General features: G+C 41.0%; 1 protein-coding gene across 2 annotated transcripts in view; it reads right to left on the reverse strand.

The window, feature by feature from the left end:
- Positions 1-15,423, reverse strand: part of b4galt2 (UDP-Gal:betaGlcNAc beta 1,4- galactosyltransferase, polypeptide 2) — a 171,540-nt gene that overhangs the window by 22,270 nt on the left and 133,847 nt on the right. For both annotated transcript variants that reach the window (XM_056392507.1, XM_056392508.1), the window contains exon 6: positions 9,995-10,117. In XM_056392507.1, coding sequence (XP_056248482.1) covers positions 9,995-10,117 — 123 coding nt within the window. The remainder of the gene's footprint in view (positions 1-9,994; positions 10,118-15,423) is intronic.

The raw sequence follows: 15,423 nt of genomic DNA on the forward strand, positions 1-15,423 counted from the left end.
TAAAAGCATCTTGTCCATTCGAAAAGCTCCTAATTTTGTGAAATAGAGTGAACTGTCCAGCACTTCTCTCTCCTTAGGAAAATATCTGCCTGCTCAAATGATCTACCATGAACAGTTTTATTTGCAGCCCAAGGCAGAGGAGGACTGTGTGTGTGTGGGGTAGAGACACACACACACACACACACACACACACACACACACACACACACACACACACACAAACACAGACCATGGACCTATTTGATTGGATTAATAAGGAATTTCTCCAGCTCTTCTCTCTTATTCCCACCAGTGGAGTTAATTGCATTAAAGCAATGGAGTGGAGGAGAACTGGGAGCTAAGTCCGATGTCCTGCCTCAGTTCTCTCTTCCTGCAGAAATGAGATGGGAGAGGAGGAGGAGGCGGAGGCAGAGGAGGAGGAGGAGGAGGAGTAGGCGGTGGTGATTGTGTGTGGACGGTTTGGAAGATGCAGAGCAGAGAGAAAGTAATAGAAAAGTGAGGTGTGTGGGTGTGAGAAGGGGGAGAAAAGAAATATTTTTCTCTCAGTGGGAACACATCTGGCTGATGCAAGAGTGAAAAACCTTCAACTTTCTGCTTGTTGTGTTTTCACACATAAACTGAAAGAACGAAAACTTTTTAAATTGGATTGTTTCATGACACTGTAGCCGACCAAAATGAGAGAAGTGCTCTCTTAAATCTTATGTCTGAGGTGTGAGCACAGATGTAAGGTGGATAAACAACCTGAAAGCTAATAAACAAAAATCAGTGTAATATCAGAAATGTACAGAATCCCATCGGGGACATGGGGGAAAATGTTCTGGAAAGGAGTATAAATATGATATTTAAGACCTAATCTTATGCTCTCCTGCAAGATTTAAGAGTAATGCTTCATTTTATGGCCGGCCAATTTCATGGAAACTTTCTTTATAATTTTATTTTTTTTTAAACTAGCTGCTATTTAGCAGTAAATTATAAACATATTTCCAAGAAAGGTCTACACAATCTGGTACTAACTATAAGGAAAATGGAAGATGTGTTTCTTGCTACGGCTAATGAGCACCACCTCGTTATTTTCTAGTTTTTAAGGGAAAAAAAGGAGGGAATTATGTAGTAGGAGTGAAAATTTGTTCATAAACAGGTGCAACATCCATCAGTTTCCCCGAAAGACTAACAAACGTAGCCCAAAACAAATAAAACAGAAAGAAATCAACATCTTTTACATTACACAGTGATTTGACTCATTGCTAAAATAAAATTATTGATGACAGTCGGTTAAAACAAGTTTCCAGTGAACCTGCCTCAGGTTAATACCACTTACTGGATGTCACATTAAAAAGATTTACAAACAAGTACATAAAGGTTGGGTCACTTTTTCGACAGGTTTGTGCTCCACTGCTTCATTGCACGTGCATTTCGTGTACCAGCAGCTGCTGACTGTGCCTGTTCTGTCGGACCATACCTTCCACTCAGTGCCTCATTTCTCTTAACTCCTCTTTTACCCTCCCCTCCCTCCTTCTCCTCCTTCCACAACTCCACTCCCTGCTCTTGCTTCTCATTTCCTTGAGCACGTTCCTCTTTTTCCTACCCCTCCCTCTCCCTCGTTCTCTCTCTCTCTCTTTCTCTCTCCTCACTCTTTCTATTAGCGCATCCCTCATTATACTTGGTGGGTGGGTTCGAGCAGGCTGTGTTGTATCCAGTTTTGAAGATCTAGCCTTCACTGGGAAAGTCACATGCTGTAACTGTACACGTCTCGGATCACTGGTTAGGATACATGCAGTTGCAGTAGAAATGTAAGGATCCCACAGGGCCTCGAATCTGTTGTCTTATTTCTCAGTAACGCATGTATGTTGGTGGACATAGGTGGAGTTATAGAAAATATAATTTATAATACTCTCAACACCTGACACACGACTCTTTAGGGGTTCACCAAAAGTCATTGCGATTCCACAGCTCCGCACTTTGCTCTGATGAAACAGGCTGGTTGGGGTTCATTAACGAAACAGTAGCATTATTCACAGTTCGCTATATTATTTGGCCAGGAGCCAAATAATGTTCTCCAACCCTCCTTTGACATACCACATCTAAAAGACGATATCCAACATTATTCGAACCTGATTCTGACCCTGAATTTAAACAGAATATCAGTGTGAGGAAGTCTTTGTTAAGACCACACATTTTAATCAAGAGATCACATTTTGTCCAGCATGATGGACAAGCTCTGAATAATAAAATACCCATGAGCCTTGGATGCTGTTCTGAAGGAGGAGAATCCAGTCAAGGCCACAAATCAGAGTTGTAGTAAATCCAAATCATGGCGCCACAGCTGATCGCCCATAAATTGACCCAGTTTCCAAAAGTAAAATGATTTAAGCGACAGATCTTATTACAATACAATAACAGAATTTAGACTCTGTACTTGGATCTTTATTGCTCAAATTCACGTTCGGTGTCATAGTTAACTTCGCACCATACATTTTTATGCTTGAACCTTTTATTTTTAAATTTATTATCAAAGAACCGCTTCGATTCCAGCAGAGACAACATTCCCCTCTCTCTACTACATGTTTCAATTAGGCCAATCTGTAAAGCACAATGTCGTACAAAAGCAAGTCAAAGAGTTTGACACTGTGATAAAACAGTAAAAAAAAAAAAGTAGGTTATAACATTAATACTAATAGAGACAGAATGCATGTACAAACACACACATACAGCAAAACAAAAGCTTAATTAAACAAAAATGTCTCAATTCATCTAAAAAGTTGACTGTGTGCAAACCTTAAATCACAGGCAGGCTGTTCCACACTTTATCACACTATATCTACAGATTTAAATTGTGGAAATTTGGAGGAAATTATCATGTGACTTCAGGTGCCTGCTGGGCTAATAAACTGGAAGTATGTCTGGGGCCAGACCTTTAAGCGCTTCATAGACCAGGAGCAAACTCTTAAAATTCATTCTGCAATCACCGGGGAGCCAGTGGAGATGCTTTAGAATCGGAGTGATATGATTTTTTTTTTTTTTTGGGTCTTGAGAGTTTCTGAAACAGACTGGGACAGAAAGCATTGAATTTTTCAAATTATGCACATTCACGCTGCTGTTAGTGTTCGCTGCTGCTGCCTGCTGCTGCTTCCCTCCGTCAACACATCTTCACCCTACATTGATTCTCCTCCAGTGTGAAGGAGGTGCCTTCTACTGTGTCATGCTGACTTCTGCTCTGTGACTGTCATATTTATAGTATTATTGGCTATCATGAGGAAAATGTGCCTGCTTGGTCTGTTTACCCAGGGAGACCAGTTCTCCCTGCCAAAACTTGTGGGTGCTTGCTTTTATTTGTCCAGGGAGCATGTTGGAATGACTTTAACAACAGACTGACTAAATTACCGCTTGATATAATTAAATGGTCAAATCAGAGCAGAGTGAATTGGAAGTCCCTGGTGTGGCAAACCCTGACCCTTTGGTACTTGTAGCAGTTCAAATCAATTCTAAAATCTTTTGATTCAGAGCTGAGAAATGTTGTTGAACCTCGTGTAATTCAAAGAAAGAATGCTACCGGTAGGACTGTCTCTTAAGTGTAGCGTCGTGTCAACACAGGACACGTTTCAGCCATGCATGTGACTGTAAAGAACACAGGCACTGCTATTAACCCTATTAACTAATCCCGTGCTCTACACAGGTCGGGTAATGGCTCGTTTTTGATTTGCGCTAAACCTGTGTAAATGCATTCCGAATCATAGACAAGTTCTGTCTTACACATGTAACTACAGTGACTGCGTATTGGTCTCTGAGCGCTGCCATAATGCAGGTGACCTACACTCAGTGCTGTGCCTGAACACATCCTGTGTAGACACAGATGTGCATCGCGGACCACCTGCAATGGGCAACGAATGAGTGACGAGGGATCCAAGAAAAGCTATTTGTATTCTTGGCCAGTCACAGCTCTCGCACCTCTCCTTACTAGAGGTCTTCACGGGTCCAAAATGTTGGGCCTGATCGCTAGAACTGGCCCCTCGAAAACCAACCCAGAAGTGCATGCATAAATTAGTTTTCAAATAAAAAAGAGGCCTGATCCAAAGGCGATTTGAGTGCAGTCACATCTGATCCAACTACACCTGAGGATAATTACACCTGATCTAAAATGCGGCCGACCTGAACAGACCCTAATAGACCCTAACACCAACTCCAGCAGCAACATTATGCAGCATCAGTTAACAAGCAGTCACGGTCAAAAACAGCAGCAATATAATAATAATGTCCTGAGAATTAAAGTAAAGTACAGGAAACTGAAAGAAAATCATGTATTTTTATTTGCTTTATATTTTTATAGAAATAACTGAAAACCCTATTTTACCTCCTGCATCAGTTAATTAATAATTTAATTAATTTAACATAGGCTACTGATTTCCAAAAATTTACCTGCAATTATTATATTACTGGGTTCAAGCACAAGTGAGGGCATCAATAAAAAAAACATATGTCAAAAGATGAGATTTAAAACACTTGACCGTGTTTGCTGACCTGACCCCGAGGGAGACTGGAGACTGACCCAAACCTGGAAGTGTGGTTGAACTTATCAAAGCCTTGGCGTACTCAAAGTATTGAGCCAAAGTAATATTACGCCACTGTCGAGGCTCCACAGAAACACATGCAGTCCTTGTGCTGCTGTGGCTGCATGTGTTCATGGTGCTGGCTCAGGCTCTGTTGAAGGGACTGCTGGGAGGTTTAAAGGGACGAAGGGGAAAGGCACGGAAAGTAGTGAGTGTGGTCTGCCAGGGAAGCCCTGGGGAGAGGCACAGTCTTTACCCAAGGCTACTACTGCATGTTCAGAGAGGGTGAGAGGATGCTGAGGAAGAAAATCCTTCCTCTCTCTTCTTCTTCTTCTCTCTGTAGTATCCACCAACTTTTTAGTCAGGGGTGGGCAAGTGGCACTAGCAGTTGTGTACGTGGCATGTGTGCTCTCCGCCTCAGGCTTGGGCTGCACTGGCTGGCAGGAGCAGCTTGCTCCCTCGGGCGGGTATTAAGCTGGCAGGACCCATTTCAGTCAGCGGCCATGCCACGGTCTGTGGCATCTAGTCTAGCAGAGAAAAGGAAGTTGCTGGAGGGAAGCAAGAGAGGGAGACAAGGCAAAGAGGTGCAGGGGGGGGGGGGGGGGGGGTTTGGAGAGGAGTGATGGAGGGGTGCTGAAGTAGAGTGTGAATGAACAATTTACTCATTTAGGTGATGCTCCTCTTTCCAGAGCATCTATCAAAGAATGAGCAGATTGAGGTTCAGCGGTGGGTTGAAGAATACTTTTACCGGACACCAGGCTGCTTGCAGGGTTCAAACCGGTCAAAACTGCCACCTTTAAACAACGCAGGAAAAACATGGGGGCAGATTTCATGGTCGCCAGTCTATACCGCTGCTCTTTTATCTCTCCATCCCCGTACCCCTCTCTTCTAAACATTTTACCGTCCTGAGAGACTGAGCCAGCTCGCCTGTTAGTTCACTCAACTGGAGACTCCACCCTCCCCTCTGCACACTGCTGCAGTCTGTATTGTTAGAATCCTTTCAGCTTCAGATCACACAAAAAATGATGCCTGCAAATGCCTCTGAATAAAACTAATAATTCTCTATTGATCCCTGAAGGGAAAATCTGTGTTTGTTTGTCTGCTGCCATAGGGCCAGGCAGTGGGCACATTTTATGCTACGCTAAGATTAATCAAAAATATATGGAGTTATGGAACATACTTTTAGGATTTAAATAACAGGGTACAATAATAAGAGTCTACAGCAATGCTAGAGACCCCATGAGGCTGTAAAAAGGAACTGCGTTGCTTTGAGCTAAATGACAGTGTCAGCATGCCTAATGCTGATTTTGCTCCCCATCACAGCTGGGCTTGTTAGCATGTAATCATTTGCTAAGCAGCACTGAACAAGTCCACCAAAGGCTGATGGGAATGTTACTGCGTAGTTCTGCAGGTAAAGTAATGGACCTGATGTTGGTGCTGTACAGGAAGCGAAGAGATAATCAAAGTTATTACATTGAATGTCCGTACCGAACTTCATGGAGTCCATCCAACAGTATTTGAGGCATTTCACTCAAAACCACAAAAGTCAAGCTCATGCTGGTGCCGGAGGAAAAGTCGGGGGGATCACCAAAGTCATTAAGATTCACCCTCTGGGAACCGTGAAAGAGAACCAGAGGCAAAATCGCGGGATCAGCAAAGTCAGTAGGATTCGTCCTCTGGGGAACATGGACATCTGTAATAAATTCTGTAGCAATCCATCCAATGGTTGTTGAGACATTTCAGTCTGAATATAAAAAGTAGTGGAATGACAGACTTTTCCATCCCTGAAGACGCAGCTAAAAATCCACAAAGATGAAATGACAAGATTTTACATGAGAAAAGTGGGTAGGAGACTATTTTGCTTGCTTTGATAGCTTCAGCTGAATCCACACAGTGTCTTCTTCCCACAGCTTGTCCAAGTGTGTTTTCAAGGGCATTTCCCTTCACATTGCTACATGAAAGGATTTAAAAGAAGCCAGCCCTGAAAAGCGAAGGTGCAAAGTGTGGGGTGGGGGTGGCGGTGGTGGTGAGCCTTGGAGTGGAGCAATACACAACCTTCACGCTCAGCTCTATTTGCTTGTTTCTGCCAGTGTTTTTATTTATTTCTTAAATTCATTATAAGATCGACTTTGGGAATTTTCACAATTTCACTGCACAACCCTTTACAAGTCAATGTAACTGAAGGTGTGTCGTTTGATTGCCCCGCTACAGCGATAAATGTACAAGTTGTAGGAATGCATATAAAGAAATAAGATAACGTGTACACCATATTCTGAGGAACATTTATAGTCATTTCTACTGTTACTTTCTTCTAGCACCAAGATATTATAGTTGTCCATATATCGTCTATCTGAAGCAAGACAAATCCCTGAGAGATGCTGTGTAAGATCTGTGTAGCAGTTCAAGTTTTAACTTTGGGTTCTGTGTAAAGCCTCTGAAGATGGTGCATCAAACTGATCACTGTGGCTCATGCCAACTTCTCTCTTCTTGTTATAAAAATGCTCCTGCCAGCAGAAACTTAAACCAGCTGCTAAAATACCTCTTAAAGCATTTTTTGACCTCGAGTGAGCAAATGTGAGTAAAGTTTGTTCGCAAACAACTTCCCATGTGCACATCCACCTGACACTGAGTAACATGAACGTCCCATTGGGTTTCTGGCCACCATTTACAGGGCTTCAGATTGGTCTCCACCAACATCTGGAAAAGAAATAGTCTTTAGCTTTGGAACACGTTGCATTTTCTCCTCCAGATATTTGTTTACATTAATTTCAGCTCTTGTATTAACTGAAGCCAAAAGTGGTTTTAATGGTCAATGCTGCCACTCAGCCTTTTTCAAACGTTATCAAATTATTGGATGTGATGTCAATGCAATGCAGATCTAAACTTTGACAGTCAAACACTCACTGCCTGTTGGCTTATAGTGTAGTCTGCTTGGATTCACAACTCAGGTAGAAAAAAAGGAAAAGAAAAAAGTATCAAAATGTCCAGAGAAACTTCTCAAACAACTCCTGCAGCACAGCCAACTTCTCCACTGTCACTATCTGTATTTTCAATATGTTGCGAACTCTCCTGCACAGTCAGCTGTTCACCTTTGTTGCACCCAAGTATCTTTGCTGATGTTGGTTGGAAAATAAAACTTTTTTTGGTGCACTCACTTTCCCTCAACCTGAAACATCGACTGACTATCTAGGTTTGTACAGACGTGATGATTCTCAGGCAAACTATTTAGTTTTAGGGATCGTATTTTTTTTTTCTATGATTTAAATTAAGGATGTTTATTTGTTACGGACATCGGAGATAATGATATCCCTGAAAACTGTAAGTTACACTGAATCTAAAAGAAAGAAATATGTGTATCACAGTCTGAAAATCTCTGGTACACAGCTGACAGAAGATGAGGGAGAGAGCGATGGCGGATGACATGCATCAAATGCCCTAAGATGGACTCCAGGGACACACTGCAGGAACTGCATGGATGGCATCTAAACCGCTACGGCACCAGGATGCCCCACTGATATCGTTAAAGCAACCGACCCCAAACAGTCGTGGAAAATGAAGACAATTCAATTAGCCATCATTTCAATTATTTAAGACTACAGCTCTTGCTCTTTGATTCATATCTCATCAGGATGTCATTTTGTTTGTTCAGTTTGTATCTTATTCAATGAAATACATAAAAAAACAAATCATTTCACATGAATATTTTAGTAGAGATTTACAATAGAAATTTGAAAATTGAAGTGAATTTGAGTAGCAGAAGTCAAGGTCTAAACTTCTTTTTTTTTTTTTTTTTGACTGTGATTTTAATGATGTTCCTGCATGTCACTTCACATTTCATAGAAGCTGAAATTGCTCAGTTGGAGAGCAGAAAATATCTTGAGGGAAATCAACAGCATCTAATGGCCTAGTGCAGCTATCATCCAATAAAAAGTTTGAGGTTTAACTTTATCTGTCATCCTTAGACACATAATTGCGCACACACACACATGCACACACAACATGACTGCGCGGTGAACCACACATAGAACTCTTTTATCGCATCTTGCCAGACGCTGACAAACAGCTGTAATCTCTTGAATACTGTGTTGACAGACACAGTCCATTCTAAAAAAAAAAAAAAAAACCCCAGCAATTTTCAAATGTCATTTTTATATTATATAGTTTCAGTTCTCTCATAATGCTATTACACCGAGAGGAGAAAGATAAGCTTCACAGTGTGAGAGTGACAGCGGGACACAGGCACAGAAAAAGAAAAAAACAGATAGTGAAGAATAGAGATACAATAAAGATGGAGGTCGCATTTTGTCCTGCTGTTTGAGTGTGTGTAGCTTTGTGTGTGTTTATAATTAGTGTACTCAAGCCTCGATCTCTGAAAGCAAACGGCTGTGTTTATGTGACTGAAAGAAATTTTCTCATTTGTGAAAATCTTTACGTGACCTTAAATGTTTATTTCAGTTTATTGCAGTGATATGAAGCAGACATGTCCTGTTTGTTGATGTGAGTGGCGAAGGTAACATGTGTACTTGAGCGGCTATCAGGGAATATATATATATATATATATATATATATATATATATATATATATATATATATAACTTCATTTGTCATTCAGGTGCCATGAAAAGTTTCAGTACCATATTTTCATGCTATCAAACTTAAACCTTATTTATTGTATTCCTATAGTACAAAAACAGATGGATGATGCATTATTGCAGTCATCATTTGTTTAATAGTCAGATCATAAGTTCACCAGATAATTAAACACTTTTCAGTCCAAACAACCATCCGAGTAGATGATAAATTAAACTAATGGCCCTTGGCCCTGTAAGTGTTTCCACGGATTTAAGCAGTCTTCACTCAACTTTCTGTGTTCCTGTCAAGCAGATATCCTTCTTCCAGGTTTGACTTCAGCTCACTTCCACAGCAATATCATTACTGAGCTTAAGCGATTCATTTAAAGCTGCTTCTCAAGTGCTTCAAATGGTTAAATTATTTACGAGTCATTCTCCTTCTCCGAATGCTGATAATAAATCACCCACTCCATGCAGAACTTCAGTGTCACTTTCAGAGACTTGATTCACCACATTTTACCGCTACAGTCGCCAGTAGAGGCTGAAATACTGTGCATATTTGTGTGCATGTGCGTGACTGTGTGTGTGTGGTTGGTTGTGTGTGTGTGTGTGTGTGTGTGTGTGTGTGTGTGTGTGTGTGTGTGTGTGTGTGTGGTTGTGTGTGGTTGTGTGTGTGTGCCTGCGCTGCAGCTGGTGGTCTGACAAGGATTTTATTCCAAACAGACAACCAAACATAACCCTGACAGATGGTATATTCTGTGTGGTGTACTTGTTGCAAAATGCTACTCTTGACAAGTAATTAAGTTTAGTTTTAGTTGTTCAAACTTTATTGCCTTTCTGAAAAATGAAAAAGCTTGTGCGATATATTTCCACACTTACCTATTATAGATGTCGTCGTCCTCTCCTCCCCAGCCCCAGTACTCGTTGGGGAAGCCGTTGATCTTCAGAAACTGTTTTTTACTGAGGCCTGAAACTCCACCAAAGTAGCCTGCGTAGGGCAGCCTGCGGGAGAGGAGAGAGGAAGAGATGGGAGAGAAGGTGAGAGGGGAGAGACGTTATGAGGGAGCAGTTGAGGACAGGTGACAAGAAGAAATTATATTTCACAGGCTTCAGATGTCGCATTTTAAATGACTTTGTTATTACAAAAGAAATAGAATCGCATAAACAAACAACAGGTTTCATTTGCAGCCTCAGTTACCTGCTCCACTTCTGTCAAACAGGATTAAATTCCATGGAAATTTTGCTGTGTTGTTTTTTTTTTTGGAACAAAGAGATATTAGTTTTTTGGTTTAAAAAAAAAAAAGCGCAGGAAGATATCCATTTCCCTTTTTGTGCAAACTGAGCTCAAACTTTCAGAGAGTAAAGTGAGAACCCACATCAGAACTCACTTTTAACACAAGAATATCGCTTCTAACCACAGTTTTGTCTTTGTACAGCATTTATTGGAAGGTATTATCATTATTTGAAAATGACACAGCTATTTGATTTTTTTAAATGCTAGCTTGAGTAACTTTAACACTAATTTAAAGGCTTTTTAAAGTTAGTCTGGCTAATTTTCCCACTTGGTACGATTCATTTAAGAAGATCTGAACACAGCAGACCCAGACCTCTATCTGACCTTACTATAAGGTGCACTTGACAAATCTGAGCTTTAGGGCTCCCATAGCCTGGTATACAAGGATGTGCTGATGAGCAAAATCAACATACATTAACAGCGAGATGGAGAATGAATTGAGGTCTGACCTGATATGGCAACTTATCCAATGATTTGGAACAGAGCAAACCAAATATGGGTTTGAAAACACCCTATCATATCCAGTACAACTACAAAGGAAGTTGGGATTGGCTTGTCCATATTATTTTAGGAAGAGAACAAAAAGTCCCTTAAAGTCTGTGTTCATACACTAGGACAGGCACAACATTTTGTGACATGACATCAAATAAAAACGTCTACCCACACAGGAAATAGCTAATAATAACAACAATCCCTTTTCCCTTTCTAACAGTCAGTGGTAGATGCAGTGGAAGCGAATACTGTCCAGTGGAGCCTCTCACTGCTTGTTAATCTGAGGTTCAAGATTCCTGGACAGCAACATCACATGATGCGAGGCGTTAAGAGGAGTTTTGGTTTTTCATTCGCAGCTTGCAGAGATGGATCATGATTTACATTTGAATAACCTCTTGAAATGTTTTAGGCAGTCAGATCTTTTCCTAATGTGTCTTGTCTTGGATGCATTTTTAAGAGGATAATTTTTGGTTGCCTTTTTAACACTAAGTGGATAATCCATATCCATATATAATCCACTAATGACACATGAAATGGCCGGGTATAAACAGAGGCCGTGGTATTTATGCAAAAACCTCTTGTCAGTGAGCAGACAACAAGCAAACACTCTCCACCCATGTTCTGTTCTCCGAGTAGGGAGAGAAATTAGTCTCAACATTGGTGACAAATAAATGTCATATGATCTTCAAGTTTTATAAATAAGTACGATGATTTGTGGGTATTTGATGGTGCTTGGTCTAATCCACAAAAAATGCACAACTAAATTTCCAAATAAATACATTGCAACTTGAATAAATACCAGTGTTTTACATATATACTGTATGTTCAACTTGAAGTTCATAAATCTAATAAAATTTGATTTTGAAAAGCTTCCTGTGCATCTAAAAATTTTCTTTTGCACTGATTTACAGATTATTAGATGTGCACAGATCGCCTGACATGTGTGGACCTGGTTACAGTTGTGTGTGGATATTTATTCATATTCATATTTATTGTTAAACTGTGTACTGGACAATGCATTTGTGAATCCCATGAATTACAGACAAGCTGTCATACACAACTGTAAAATATTTCTCTCCATACCACAGAGTCTTTGATGACTTGCATTCTACAATACAAGAAAACAGCAAAACTAAAATTAATATGAGGAAAGACAGATGGTAAGAAAGAACAATAAAATGATGGGGAAGCATCTTGTGTTCTTTCCATGAACATACCAGCCATATGTACTGTATATGTGTGCATGTGTGTGTGTGTGTGTGTGTGTGTGTGTGTGCGTGTGTGCGTGTGTGTGTGCGTGTTTGTGTAGATACTGGACAAAATATGGCGGACAAATGTTTTTTTTTTTTTATCTTTTCCTCAAAAGTCGTGAGACTGGTGGAGTGGGACGGACGTCAACTGGGAGTGTCATGACAGCCGCCTGGAGACTAACCAGAGGGCGATGCATATGTGCATGCATGTGCGTGTGTGTGTGTGTGTGAGAGAGAGTGTGTGTGTGTGTGTGTGTGTGTGTGAGTGAGAGAGTGTGTGTATTTTCTGTACAGTTTGTGTTGTCAAACGTATGACAGCTCCCTGTTGAAAGATGACAAGCAGAAATTAATGAGACCGTATGTTTCTACACAAGTTCTCCCAGCAACAATATGGTGAGGAGTGTGTGTGTGCGTGCGTGCGTGCGTGTGTGCGTGTGTGTGTGTGTGTGTGTGTATGTGTGCTTGAAAAAGGACACATGCTAGGGGAGAAGAAGATCAAGAGAGAGAGACAGAGAGGAGAGAATCTGATATCTGTCTGGATGTTTTTCTTGAGAACTATGAGAACTTAGTTTAAATTTTTTATTACGTCTCGCTAAAAAGAGGATAAACAAAACTCTTATATAATATCTTCGACAGTTGTGGCTCCATAAACTGCTCCATGAAATGCTGCTCAGACACAGTAATGGCAAGAAATTTGGCAAAAACATAAATTTAGAAGGGACAAAAAATATAAAAGATGTTGTATTATGTGAAATAAATATTCTGTTTGCACCATCATCTGTAGTTTTTGGTCACGGGCGAGCTTAATGTGTAGGACTTCTCGACTCGGACTTAAAACTCGGCTTTGCTGAGGACCCATGGAAGTGCAGCGTTGACCGAGTTTTATTGGATCAGTGGTTGTCGAGAAAATTGAAATACAGACAGAGGGACAGAAGCTGTGTCTCAAATCAGGAGCTGCAACCTTCGAAGAACGCAGTCTACGCGGGCACCGCCTGTGTGGCTATCGTCGACCGTGAAGGCCAAATCGAAATAAGACGGTCAGGTCCAGCATGCAATGAATCTTGGGATAGGTTAGCCTGCCAATGATCCACCCAATGGATCCTTTGTTGCCCGGGAAACAAAGGACGCATTTCTCGGCCGCATATGAAAGAGTCTTGAAATGGGGCAGCCTCGTTGCACCACTGCGACGGAATCGCTCTTCAATTGCATCCTTCAAAAGGATGCAGCCCGTCGATCGAGACACAGCTAGAGATTTCCTCTACCATGGATGGTTACCATGTTAACAGCAAGTTACCAAGGTAACCATGGAAGGAAAGAACCAGAGCTGTGGAAGTTTTTTAACTTGATCATCGAAGCAACAACATGACATCAGCGCTCTTTGACATCACCAGGTGTGTATGTACAGCTGCAACTGTTCAACAGAAATATTTCATTTCAGACATTTCAATAGGTGACACACCAATCTGAGAGATAGAAATCTGTGAATGGACACAACAAAAAAATGCCAACAGTGACAACAATGGAATCTAGATGGATTCTATCAGCCTTTGGCTCCAAAACCTGGGCTGAGGACCTACATGGAGGTGGTGAAGTCTCAGCTCCAGAAAGCAGAGCAACATAGTACCAGTCAGGAGGACAAGATCGGTGAGAGTTGTCTGCCAGACCGGAGACAGGGCCTAATCAGATTGAGTCTCTGTCAAAACAGGCAGAGTACCTTAACACCGAACTCCAGAGGAAACTCAGCGAGGAGTTGCAGCTGCAAGAAGACGCCTATCAGCAGCAACTCGTGGCAAAGAAACAGTCTCACGCTGAAGAGGTGAGAGAGGATCAGGAGCTGATCCAGGAGCTGAGGATTGAGCAAAATGCCCTCTATCAGGAATTGAGTCTGAAAGCAGAACTGAAAGAACTGACCTCAACCAACCTTGAGCTTGTCAAGCTTGTAAAGCTCAGGGTGGAGGAAGAGGTCAGTCAGGCCCTGCAGAGAGAAACCTCTAGGCTCTCCACCAGGCAGGAGGCAGAGACTGAAGAGAATGAGTCTCTGTCAAAACAGGTAGAGTATCTTTGGAGACTGGCGCTGAGTGGGCAGTTGGAGTCAGAAAAAGACGCCCATCAGCAGCAACTAGACAGAGAAACAGCCGCTGAAAGGGTGAGAGAGTCTGAGGTCTGTCTTTGAGGCTGCAGCTTCACTTTCTGATTTCCATTTTATTTTAATGAGTCATTTGCAGTGTAATATAAATATGGTTAAACAAAAACTACTAAAGATCCATAAGATACAATGGAAAGAGGAAATCTAGAACGAAGCTCAGAAACTTTAGACGATTAATACACAGGGCAAGATAAAATGTAATTTATAGGGTATTTCTGAAGAGCAGCGTTTATGTGATTTTTATGATCTTGGGTGTTGTTTAAGGATGAATTTTATTTGGTGCACGAAGTAACTAGAGGAATCATCAGGCACAGAGGCATAACAATCACACACAATTTTTCCTTAAAATTGACAATGTTGACCCATGCAAATCACTGTGGTAGCTGTAAGATTTAGATCTCTGTCAAAGTCTAAATGGGCTGTAGCAGACTCATACTATATGCCCAAGCAGTGAACAAGTACATAAACATCCACAATATTATGTTAATATAATAGGAATATAATTTAATACATTGCATGATGTCCATGATTGACTATATTTTGTGGTTTGAAAGAGCTTTGTTGTGAAATGGACAAGGTGACCCTTTCTGCTCAGACAGCTGTTCGTGTTGTGATGTGCTAAGGTAATGGAGTAGCAGTTAATGTGACCTGACTTTCACTCCCAATGTTTTCACCATTTATCAAAAAACTTCCAGTGCTTTTACATTTGGAAGCAGCTAGGGTTGTCTTCCTGAAATGACACAGCCAAATAACAAGTTTTCACTCAGTGGAGACAGCTTAGGTGTTTTCTTTAATTTTTTTTTATTTCCTTCCTTCACAGTCGCTGACTTTTTCCTTTAATTTGGCAGCTTCCTAAAAGAAAAAACTGGAAAGACCAAACTAAAAAAGTTGGTGGGCAAACTCAGACCACATTAACCTTGGGAGCCAATCCACTACAATGATCTGATTTTTACATCAGCAATTAACTACAATCAATTCTGTGACCTTCCACTCACTCTAACCGTCAAGCTTTTACTTTTATCCCATTTTCTTCATTTTCTGGGAGCAAAAAAAGTCTGATGAAACTATTTAAAGTCTGTACTTATTCATTGCAAATACGAACCACAACCTTGCTTACCACCTGGTA

Source organism: Seriola aureovittata, chromosome 12 (genome assembly GCF_021018895.1).
Source record: "Seriola aureovittata isolate HTS-2021-v1 ecotype China chromosome 12, ASM2101889v1, whole genome shotgun sequence".
NCBI lineage: Eukaryota > Metazoa > Chordata > Actinopteri > Carangiformes > Carangidae > Seriola > Seriola aureovittata.